General features: G+C 38.0%; 1 protein-coding gene across 2 annotated transcripts in view; it reads left to right on the forward strand.

The window, feature by feature from the left end:
• Positions 1-1552: 1552 nt before the first annotated feature.
• Positions 1553-12426, forward strand: part of LOC146469836 (uncharacterized) — a 52188-nt gene continuing 41314 nt past the window's right edge. Inside the window, exons 1-2 of one of the 2 annotated variants that reach the window (XM_085122805.1) lie at positions 1553-1871; positions 4082-4316. In XM_085122805.1, the coding sequence (XP_084978931.1) occupies positions 1837-1871; positions 4082-4316 (270 nt within the window). In that variant the 5' untranslated portion in view covers positions 1553-1836. The remainder of the gene's footprint in view (positions 1872-4081; positions 4317-12426) is intronic. The other variant, XM_085122804.1, reaches the window with a different exon arrangement.

A 12426-nucleotide genomic window follows, 5' to 3' on the forward strand; every position in this document is an offset into this window, starting at 1 on the left:
CCATTTTTATCGTAATAACAACTTTTATTAAATTCTCAGCCTCGGATATTGCATTTCTAGCGTTCTGATTGGTTCACTAAATCCCGGTTATCAGCTCATGATCATATACCGTAATTTGACCTTATATGGAAAACGATTGCCCGAGGTGTCGCTAAGCTAAAAACTTTTTTCGGCGGGAAGCGAAAGTTTCTTCGGAAAAATGGAGAAAAAGAAAAGAAAAGAAATACCAGACAATGACAACAATAAAAGCCACAAAGTTCGGCATGACACTATTTAATGGTACGTATCTCTTAAGTTTCTTTTAAAGTCAGAAAAAATGCACGATTTTACGATTACATAACAACAAAAACAATAACAACCGGCTACCTTCAAAAATTTCAGGATGGCCTGCAAATCCTGGCGGTAAGAGGTTAAAACCGATCGAAGAAATTTCTCAAGAAGAGCTTAATGCCTGCCTTTCCGTTTCTACGCATTTACGAGGACTCCAGTTACAAAAGTTTATCCATGAAATCCGTACGAGCGGCGGCCATAATGTTCGTTTGCGTCGCTCGGCAACACTCAGCAAAACATTTGCACAAATTTGCACAGCTCTTACACTTCTCGATAAGCTTGAAGTTTAAAAACTTGCAGTGAATGCTTGTCTCAGTGAGGATGTACCTCGTACACTTGGACTCGGCTTGCCTTAAGTGTTTTAAAACGTCTGCGAAGAATTCAGTTCAGCTTAAAAAAAGCCGTCCTTGACCCTTCCTTCGCTCGGCACCACACAGCAAAACATTTGCTCAAATGTGCTCAACTATCAACGCTTCTCGATTAGCTGGAACTTCAAAGGCACTTAAATGCTTGTCTCAGAAAGGTTGTCAACTTGTACACTTGAACGCTTCTTGAATTTGAGATGTCCGGCTCGATCCGGCTTTGTCCGATCTACTTCGCTTTCGATTTTTCATTCACCTCCTTTCGCAATGAGCTGCGCGTGTCATGTGATCATGACGTTTCGCGCGCTTTGGTCGGAAGTTGTCTCAACTAGTCAACATCCGGTCGTTTTAATTTAAAAGAAATTTTTACTTAAAATTAAATTCTTAGAACTTCAACATCAATATTCAAACGGGGAGAATTTAATAAAACAATTATTCCATTCGAGCTCGTTGGATATGAGATGGGTTATAGCCAACTCGGCGCTTCGCGCCTCGTTGGCTATTTACCATCTCATATCCAACGCGCGCTCATGGAATAATTGTTAATTATCGCAGGTTTTCAATGCAAAGCTTCATTCATAACGGAGTGCGCGCACACTCAGTTAAGTCATGGAAATTTGATTGATCGATCGAAGGATTGATTCATTGATTGATTGCGTTACAGAAAATGAGCAAATGTTTTTTTTTATTTATTTATTTATTTTTTTTTTATGTCAATTGTGCCGGTGAAATCTTTAATGTTAAAAAGACCCTCTTATGCTAGTGAGTAAATCAGTACATGAATACCCGAAAAAATAATCCTTTAATAAACGGGATGCGAAACCTTGATCCTACGATACCATTGGAGAGCTCCGAATAAACTAAGCATCAAGCCAACTAAATGATGAGTAGTTACGGACAAAGGAAGAAAGAACGAAAAGGAGAGAGCGACAAAAGAAACACTGCCCCAGTCCCATGCGCCGCGGCCTCGTCCCAGGCAACACGGTTAAAACTTCCCGGGATCGAAGCAAGGATATTTGCATCCCGGAAGTACTTTCGGTTTGTTGCGGGTTGTCTCGATTTCGTTACGTTTTCTTACCAGCAGCAGTGCATCAGACACATCAGTGAAATGATAAAACGTGCAAGGATTTAAAGTCACAGCAAGATGGCCAGTGGCGGCTATGATCACCAGCTTCAACGGTAAGACATCTCTTAGGCCTAGTTTATACGTCGCGCTACAGTAGAATTTAATTCAAGGTCCCACAAGCAATTACATTCGACGATAGCGCGACGTCTAAAACGAATTAAATTCGTCTGGTAAATTAAATTCGTCCTAGACGATTTATTCGTCTTGGTAAGACGGATAAAATATCGATAACGCGTCTTCAGTTTAAAGGACGCACTAGCGTCACGTGGAATAAAAGCCATACACACGCGACGTATAAACTAGGCCTTGGTTGATGTGTAAACACATGCTCATTTTACGATCGATTCAGAACTGACAGCGGCTTGTCAGTTGCATATTCTTTTGAGCCGGCGACACACCTGGCGATTCGCCGCGAATTTGATCGCCAGCGAAAATCGCAAGCCATTTTTGCCAGCGATTGCTGCGGACACAGCTGGCGATTTTTTTCGGCGATAGCGGCGATGTGGCAGTTTTGAAAAGTCATGTTATAAAATTGCCCAACCTGATGGGTTGGCTTAACTGGCCATTCGCAGCAATGACCGTAGAAAATTTGCGGGAACGGGCACGCTTGGCGAATGCTGGCGAATTTAATCGCACATATCTGATCGGTGAAGCTCGCAATCTTTCCACCACCTGGCGATTTTCGCCGATCGCGGCGATCGGCGTATAGAATCGGCAATTGTGTCGCCCGCTTTACGGTTCATTATTTCTTCGATACTAAAACAAGATAACAAAGATACATTATCCATTGCTAATCTATCGAAATATTACGAAAACACTCCAGATTATGACATCGTTATTTTGACTCTATTACTTTCTAAAACAACAAGGAGCCTAGCCGAAAAGGTTTACAGACGAAATTTGTGAAGACATTTTGATTCAGACCGGAATCGCAACTTTCCCATTCAGTTACTTGAAGAAACACGAATCGATTTTCCAATTGAAAATGCACATTATATTTTTCGGGTTTTTTTTTCGGTCGAATTGACTTCAAATACTGTGGGTCGCTACGTTTGTGCAAACATGCTACGTTAAATTTAATAGCACGTACTACACTTATTTCAGCTATGTGGTTTGACTGGTTTCGATGTACAATAAGGTGACCGATTTCCTCTGTTTATTCGGACGTTAAGCTATAAATTACCGGTTGGCATCGAATTGACGTAAGTTAAATTGTCTTAATCGTTTGATATGCTCATTTCCTGACTCCAATTTTCTTAAAATAAGATTGTGTTTTTCGACAATAAATGAACCGTGTTCACTTATGTAAATTAGAAGCAAGGCTGTATTTAAGACCAATTAAAACAAATCTACGTCACGCCATCTATAGTCACCACATAGTGATACCAAGATCGTCGTCATTTCCGTTCAACATATATCGCCTTTCCTTCCCTCCCCTCTACTCTTTTCAATGCAGCATCGCAACAAAGATTTGTTGCGGCCATGGTTTAATATTCGGCCAAGGAACATCCAGCCGCATTTAGCGGAAGACGGGGAAAAACGGCGCGCAGAAATGGAACATATTTAATTCTCACCGAATATTATACCCGGGATATCAGGACGCTAACATTAGACACTCAATTACTCAAATTCGGTTGATGGTCAAATCTCTTCCACACTGAAAACGTAAATGAGGACGATGACAGTGAGTGTTTGAATTAACTTAATAATAATAATAATAATAATAATAATAATAATAATAATAATAATAATAATAATAATAATAATAATAATAATAATAATAATAATAATAATGATAACGATAATGATAATGATAATGATAATGATAATAATAATAATAATAATAATAATAATAATGATAATGATAATAATCATCATCGTCATCATCATCATCATCATCATCATCATCATCATCATCATCATCATCATCTTTATTGCCCAGAATCAATTGAGTTTACTTATTGATTTCTTAATAAAAGTCGTAATATACGGAGGGTGGCATCTGTTTACTGTATCCAAAAAGGTTAAAAATTCAATCAAGCAATGTTACACGTATAATACTTAGACGTTTACTGTTTTATTTTTCGTCATTCTGTTTCGATATAATTGAAAAACTTTGTTTTATAATTATGCATAATTGTTTAGATTTGCTGAGGCAACCATTATATATTGTATTATCAAAACGTTTGATATATATATTACAAATTATATAGGTCTTCAATTACTTTTATATTTAATTTGACTTTTTTGCCGTTGATTATAGACTGGACTACGACAGTATAAAAGAACAAAGTACCGAGGAAATTTACAGTGAGTTCGTAGAAGTTCCACAACATATAAAAGGTCACGTGATTGGAAAGGGTGGCTATATGTTACAAGAAATCATGCAAATGTCTGGAGCAGAAGTTTTCTCAAAGAGCAGGGACGAGGAAGGGTTTACAGTCTATGGTAATAAAGGCCAAATAGCAACTGCTAAGAATCTTATCTTGGAAAAAGTGGTGAGTTGCAAAAAATTCTGCACTGCTTTCTTGAGCCAATTTACAGTCTGGAATAATCTAGTTATTACAAATTTAAGTTTTGTTATGCCATGCTTTGCTATGCTATGTTTTGTTAAAGTTACCGTGTACCTTCAGAGAGAAATTTTTTGGATTTTCATTTTTTCAGATAAAAATAAACTTCCCAGTAGGTTCTTACAGACAAAAAAAGAATTTTCGAAAAAGAGTGAGTATTTGCCGAGAAATTGGGAGGTAAGCGATTTCCACCGGAAGTTAAATTTTACTTTGATTGACAGCATATTGCTGCCGGTGTAACCACCCGTTGCGATATTTTCGCGAACGGTCTTTCTATAGTCTTGAATCCCTCACGTTCTCGCCCTTCGAATATCCTGTATTTAGTGGAAGAACTTGCGTTTGTTCGAGTACGACATTGACAGAAAAGGGGACAAAAGCTTTAAGCTACTTTTTAAAGTAGGTAAAGGTCTTAAAATATTCAGCGAAGCGAATATTTGGAGACGCGCTTGTAAATGTTTCAATTCGCGAGTCCGAATCGCGCTTCGTGAGCTTCCTTCTTTTATTTGCGGCTGAACGTTATCAGATCACTTGTGTTCGGGTGCGTAAAACTTACAAGTCTCAGCAAGCGGAAACAAAACGAAAAGGCAATTGAAAAAAACGCTAAGAATCATGTCCTATGTCTTGATCTTTTCTCACGTCGCCCGTCGCTATAAGATATAAACTTGTAAAGGGAAAGCCGCCGCTTTTGCTTGTAGCGTTTTCACAAAGACTTACTGTATTACGATAATTTCCAAAGCGTTAAACGGAGTGAGCTCTTTTAAACGGTTCCGTTTAAACGTTTTTTTTTTCAAGCGTCAAACGGATGTACTTGTTTCCTATTTGCAGCATTAACAATTTGGGACGTTCATTCAAGAGCGAATTTTCACTCGAACTTTCGATAAGCAATTTCGAAACTTCGCTTTTCTCAACAATATTTCGCTCGAATAGCTTTATTCGCCGGCTTTTCGGCTGAAGAGCAGCAAGAATTTTCGTTTTGACTGAGACAATACATGCGGTTACGGTGGTTCCCCGATAATTCCGTAGCGCTGGTAATTTAACCATCCTCAGCCGCTTCTGCCTCGGCCCAACAGCTTTGCTTAATGAGGTCGGCTTCAGTCCTCATTTTGTTTTTCCCATAATCATTGCAGATTACAAAATCGACGTGCGCGTACAACAAACACCGCACATATCTAATAATGGTGAAGGAGTTGATTACTCTGGAACGCGAGTACGTGCAAAACTGCGAGAAAATTTTCACAGGAGGTGACCGGAAGAAAAAGTAGCTTGCAAAATGATTGGCTAATTTTCCATAAAGGCGTTAGGGGGCGGTACTTGTTTGTGTAGCGAGAATTTTTTTTCAAGCGCTGTTTTCTCAAATTTTAATTTTCTCTTGTAGGGGACACTTTCAAGAGTTACAACTCATACATACATACATACATACATACATACATACATACATACATACATACATACATACATACATACATACATACATACATACATACATACATACATACATACATACATACATACATACATACATACATACATAAACTTTATTTAGACACGGTAAAAACATCAGTTACAAGATAAAAATTTAGAATTAAAACTGATTTACATGTTTGCCGTGTGGGAGTACGAGGAGGACAAATGGCGATCTATCTCATTTCTAAAATTAGTAAAAGATCTAATGGCTCTGACGGTAGATGGAAGGCTGTTCCACAAATGTGCCCCACTGTAGCAGAAACTACGTTTCAAAAAATCGGTACGAGGCTTAGGCAGAGCCAATTTGTTGTCACTATTTCTAAGTCCATAGTCCGTGCTGAAGGGCTTAAATAGGCCTTTCAGGTAATCCGGAGACTGATCATTTAGAGTTTTAAACATGATTTTCAATTTTAGCTTCTTCCTTCTAGTACTGAGATTATCCCATCCCAGCTTACCGCGTAGGGCGGTAGCGCTAGAATAGTAATCTGACTTCGTTATGACCCGAATGGCGCGATTTTGAAGTTTTTGTAATTTGTCAGCTAATTCGTTGCTGAGACCGTCCCACACAGGACAGCAATACTCAAAATATGGCTCAATAAGGGCTCTATATAGTAATATTGCTGTATCGTCGCAAATGAACGGCCTCAGTCTTTTAAGTGCACCTATGCCAGAGGAGATAATCTTGGCAGTCTCATTAACATGTTTGGACCACGAAAGATTTTGATCGATGTAAAGTCCTAAGGATTTGGTGTGGGGCACTCTATCAATTTCGTGACCTTCAATTTGTACGTTAAGTGAATGACCAATTGTAGAACTAGCAAGTCTCTGCCGTGAGCCTATTAACATTAATTCCGTTTTAGCAATATTCAGGCTGAGCTTATTTACATTGAGCCATTCATGAAGGTTAGCTAGTTCAGTGTTTAGTACTGATTCAAGCTCTGGTAAGCTGCTGGCGGCAATGCTGATACTTGTATCGTCGGCGTACATTCGTGGTAACGCCTTACTTAGACAGTTCGGCAAGTCGTTAATATAGATCAGGAAAAGAAGTGGACCAATGAGGCTTCCCTGTGGGACACCACAGGTAACAGCACGCGCACCAGACAGCTCACCATTAACTACACACTTTTGTTGACGATCGCTTAGATAGGAGTCAAACCACTTTAGGGCCCTATGATCAATGCCATAACTAGCTAGCTTTCGTAAAAGAATTTTGTGGTCAATGGTGTCAAAAGCCTTTTTTAAGTCTATGAAAATTACACCATTTATAAGACCGTTGTCAATATTGACAGACAAACTGTTAGAAGCTTCAAGCAAGGACGTTACTGTGCTATGAAGTGATCTAAACCCAGATTGACAGTTAACTAAAAGATCGTTATCGCTAAGATATTTGAAAAATTGGTCGTACATTATTCTTTCGAACACCTTAGCGACAGCAGGAATAATCGAGATTGGCCAGGAATGCCAGGGATGGTGCCAGAACACCGGCCGCCATTTTAAGAATCCTGGATGGCAAATTGTCCAGTCCCGTCGATTTCTTAGTGTCTAATTTTTCAAGTAGTTTACGGACTTCATTGGAGCTACAGCTTTTGAAAGAGAAAGTCGCATTAGTTGAGACAAGATATCTTTCTGGAACAGTATCAGCAGAAGGTATGTCTCTTGCCAAGTCATGACCAATATTAGCGAAGTGGCAGTTAAATGCTTCCGCCATTTCAGATGCAGAACTTGTTTTTATGTCCCCGATTTCAATATCAGCAATAACTTTTTTCATATGTTGACGAGAGCTTAGCTCGTTAACTAGCTGCCAAGTTTTACGGGGATCATTTCTGCTAGCAGCGAGGTGATCGCTAAAGTATTTACGTTTAGCATATTTGATTGAATTCTTAACTTCATTTCTCGCTGTTTTAAAATCATCCCAGCAAGACTGATCCTTAGTTCGTTCCGCCTTCTTTTTCAGGAAGTCCCTTTTGCGCATCTTACGTATTAACTCATGCGTAACCCACGGGGACTTCTTGTTCCCTATTCTTTTCGATCTCATAGGGGCATGCTTATCGATACAGGTCAGAAGCTGATTCTTACAAAATTCCCACATTTCGTTGGGGTGAGAGAATAGACTAATGGCATCTCATTGAATTAATTCAAGGTCCGCTAGGAACTCCTCCTGATTGAAATTTTTAAAACTCCGAGTATTAATAATCTTATTACACCCAGGGGTGGTATAATGTGTTTTGCGAATTAGATAGACAAGGGAGTGGTCGCTAATACCGAAAGGCATAACTCCTGATCTAACTATTTTGTCTGGGGTATTAGTTATGCATAGGTCAATTAGAGACTGAGATAGAGCTGTTACTCTCGTTGGCTCCGTAATCAGTTGACTAAGACCAAAAATCTCACAAACATTGATGAGTTTGGAAGAATTGCTATCTGCGACATCAGGTAGCAAGTTTGTATTCATATCCCCGACAAGGTAGAGCTCCCGATTAGATTCATCAATTTTACCGATTAAATTTTCAAAATCATCAAACAGGTCAGGAGGAGAATTTGGAGGTCTATACCAGGTACTGACAAGGAATGGCCGCGAGTGGGGTTTATTTATTTCGACAGTTAAACATTCGAGCCTATCAGTCATAAGCTCCTCACATACTTTAAAATTAAGGTTGCTGCGTACGTAGAAGCAAACCCCACCACCTTGACGACCATTAATTTGTCTGTCTCGCCGAACGATTTCATAACCTGGTAAATAAACTTCATGGTCTTTAATTGTATTATCTAACTTCGATTCATTGATGGCGAGAATGTCAATTTTGGAATCTCTCATAAAAACTCTAAGTTCGTCAATGTGAGCAGTTAAACTATTGATATTTAAACAAGCAATAGCTAGGCCTCGATTAAAAAAGTTTAACTTACGGTTAACACCGATCGGCACTGGACTCTCAATATCCTCGGACTCCCCAACGGCAAATACTTACAGGCTATTAATGTATGAAGTAAAATTGTGGCTCAGAAGAGAAGTCCCACTTCTTTTCAAATGTAGGCGACTGCGATTAAGGTGCTGGTCGGTAGTGATGTTATTATGGTCTATAAAACCCCATTTGTTTTGGCGGCAAAATTTCTTCAGAATCTTGTTGACCTCCTTAACTCTTTTGTCCAATTCATTGTCGTCAGCGCGAGCAGTCAGACCAGAAATGGCTACAGAAATACCATTTGGCCACATTTTGGCCGATTTCAGTAAAATTTGGCCAGATGCTAGAAAAATATATAACCAACAAAAGCATGTCGGGGAATTTGATAATATTAAAAATTCTTTCCTTGAAAGCCATTTCAGTGCGTTCACTCCACATAGTTTTCTCGCAGTTTTGAAAATGTTTTGTAACTTTTGAACCAAATCGAATTAAGGAATTCCTCGACACGTTTTTTGCGCTTTTGCGATCCTGACCTGGAGTACTGAAAGAAAAGTTCTAATCTAAAACGTAGGCATAAAATGCAACAGAAACAATTAATTAATCTGTACTGAACTTATGAATGTTTAACCCTTTGACTCCTGTCGTGTGTCCATAGTTTTCGCATAAATTAACCTTTTCCTAGAGCGGTTTAAAATGCGCAGTAGATAAATAAATATCTTGGCTTCCAAAATTAACTGCATATTAAACTGGAATGATTAAACAAATGTTTTCTGACGTAAAATAATATGGTTACCTATTAATCATTTGCCGAAAAAAACACTTGAACGCAAAAATTGCTAAAATTTACGGCATGTTTGATGAAGACCTTTGGCATATCAATTTTCAACCCACTTATGCAAATTGTCCTTGATTACGCATCTGTCGCTTCTCAAACGCATTTTTGAATTGACAAAGACACAAAAATCAACAAAAAGCTTTTCCAACAAAACATTTTATTGATTAAACGATGCATTTGCTATTAGAGGCAAAAAAACTGAAAGTTTTTTTGCGTGCGTGCAAACACGCATGTAAAATTTGAACACACTCCATCTTTGTTCAAAGCGATCACTCACAGTAAATTCGGGCACGTTTGCGATGAAAATTACAGAAGTTACAGAATTCTGGTTCAAATCATCACTTAAACTATTTGTAAAAAGCAAATCAACATCGGAAAACATCATTTACCGTATTGTCGCCATTGTCCTGATCCAGAAATACAATCGCTTAGATCTCGGTCAGTCGAGGATTAGCGTCGGCTTTCGATGAATTCCATTTGGGATTCCTGTGGCATTTACACTCTTACACTCTTTCACTCAACCCGATGACATAGTGTCTACGCTTCTCTAGAAGCCGTAGACACAAAAATCGCACTGAGCTGGAACTCTTGAACGATGACCTGGACCTTCAAGTTCCGACTTTACGAAAAACCTGGAAATTTATTTTCTTGGAAAAGCAATGAAATATTTGAAAAGCCAGTTCTATAAGCTTTAATTTGATATAGGGTTTTGGGTATCTGTGATGTAACTGAGAGGCGCTATATCCTTTTAATTGAAGCCACCCCTAAAGGTACACGGTAACCTTAAGCAATGCCGTGGAATGCTATGTTAAGTTATATTATGCTATGCTATGCTATGCTATGCTATGTTTTGTTATGCTATGCTACTGTATGTTATGTTATGTTATCTTATGTAATGTTATGTTATTTTATGTTTTGTTATGTTATGCTATGCTGTGCTATTCTGCGCTATGCTGTGCTGTGCTATGTTATGTTATGTTATGTTATGTTGTGTTTCGTTACGCAATGCTGTGTTATGCTATGTTAAGTTATGTTATGCTATGCTATGCCATGCTATGTTATGCTATGCTATGTTAAGTTATGCTATGTTATGCTATGCTATGCTATGCTATGCTATCTTATGTTATGTTATGTTATGTTATGTTATGTTATGATGTGTTTTGTTATGCTATGCTATGCTATGCTATGTTATGTTATGCTATGCTGTGTTATGTTATGTTATATTATGTTATGCTATGCTGTGTTATGCTATACTACGTTATGTTATGTCATGTTTTGTTATGTTATGTTATGTTATGTTATGTTATGTTATGTTATGTTATGTTATGTTATTTTATGTTTTGTTATGTTATGCTATGCTATGCTATGTTATGATATGTTGTGTTTTGTTATGCTATGTTATGCTATGCTATGCTGTGTTATGTTATGTTATGTTATGCTATGCTGTGTTATGCCAGGTTACGTTGTATTTTGTGTTTTGTTATACTATGCTATGCTATGCTATGTTTTGCTATGCTATGCTATGCTATGCTATGCTATGTTATGTTATGCTATGCTGTGTTATGTTATGTTATTTTATGTTTTGCTGTGTTATATTATGTTATGTTATGTTATGTTTTGTTATGCTATGCTATGCTATGCTATGCTATGCGATGCTATGCTATGCTATGCTATGGTATGCTATGCTATGCTGTGCTATGCTATGCTATGTTATGTTTTGTTATGACATGCTATGCTATGTTATGTTTTGTTATGACATGCTATTCTATGTTATGTTATGTTATGCTATGCTATGCTATGCTATTCTATTCTATTCTATGCTATTCTATGCTATGCTATGCTATGCTATGCTATGCTATGCTATACTATGCTATGTTATGTTAAGCTATGTTATGGTATGCTATGCTATGTTATGTTATGTTGCGCTATGCTATGCTATACTCTGCTATGTTATGCTATGCTATGTTATGGTATGCTATGCTGTGTTATAAATTATTACGTTATGTTATGTTATATAAACAATAGCCTCCATTTGGCGCGAAAATATGCTCAGATTTTTGTCCGCGGACATTATCTGTTCCGCGAAGCGAACAGTTTTCCGAGAGCGAAGCTCGATGAAAAATGTGAGCTTCAAGGAGCAGATAATGTCCAAGGACAAATATCTGTGCATATTTTTAAAGCCAAATGGAGGCTATTGTGTTTATTATCCTTCAAATATTTTTCGCAACATGCGGGAATCTCGCGGGAATCGGCAGGATCTGCCATTCTGTCATATGTCAATCACGTCAAAGTTTGTCAGTTGGCTTCCAAAATCTCCACGTCAGATTTCGCTTCAGGTCGAAAGCATTTGTTTGAGGAAAAGGTAAAACATTTGAAAGGAAAGTAAAGCTGTTTAATTCCGTGAAAGACAGAAGCAAGATACAAGTGGCGGATAAGGTTACAGGGAATCTAACTACCTCTCAAAAACAAGCTAAAGATCACTGAAAGCGAAAAACTGTAAAGTATCGCATTGCGTAAAAATTGTAAACTGTTGTAAACGAAACAGCCGGCGCTTTGTCGTTCTCTTCCTTTATCTCGTGTTCAATTGGAGCAGCAGTTTTTATCGAAAATAGATAAAAAAATCGTTCACAATCACTGAGGATTAAACTTGTTGCTCGAGAGTAGGAGAAGCTGCTTCTCTTCGTAGAGAATTTCGACATCTCGGGGTATCATGCCTGGTTTTTGTTTCGTGGACGAGATTTTATGTTCGCGAGCGATCTCGACCAGGTGAGCATTGATAGCATCATTTACCTGTTTGAACTCTGTCAGTAAAGGTACTGAAATTTATGTTTTCGTTATT

This window comes from Pavona decussata, unplaced genomic scaffold (assembly GCF_977016875.1).
Source record: "Pavona decussata unplaced genomic scaffold, jaPavDecu1.1 SCAFFOLD_116, whole genome shotgun sequence".
NCBI lineage: Eukaryota > Metazoa > Cnidaria > Anthozoa > Scleractinia > Agariciidae > Pavona > Pavona decussata.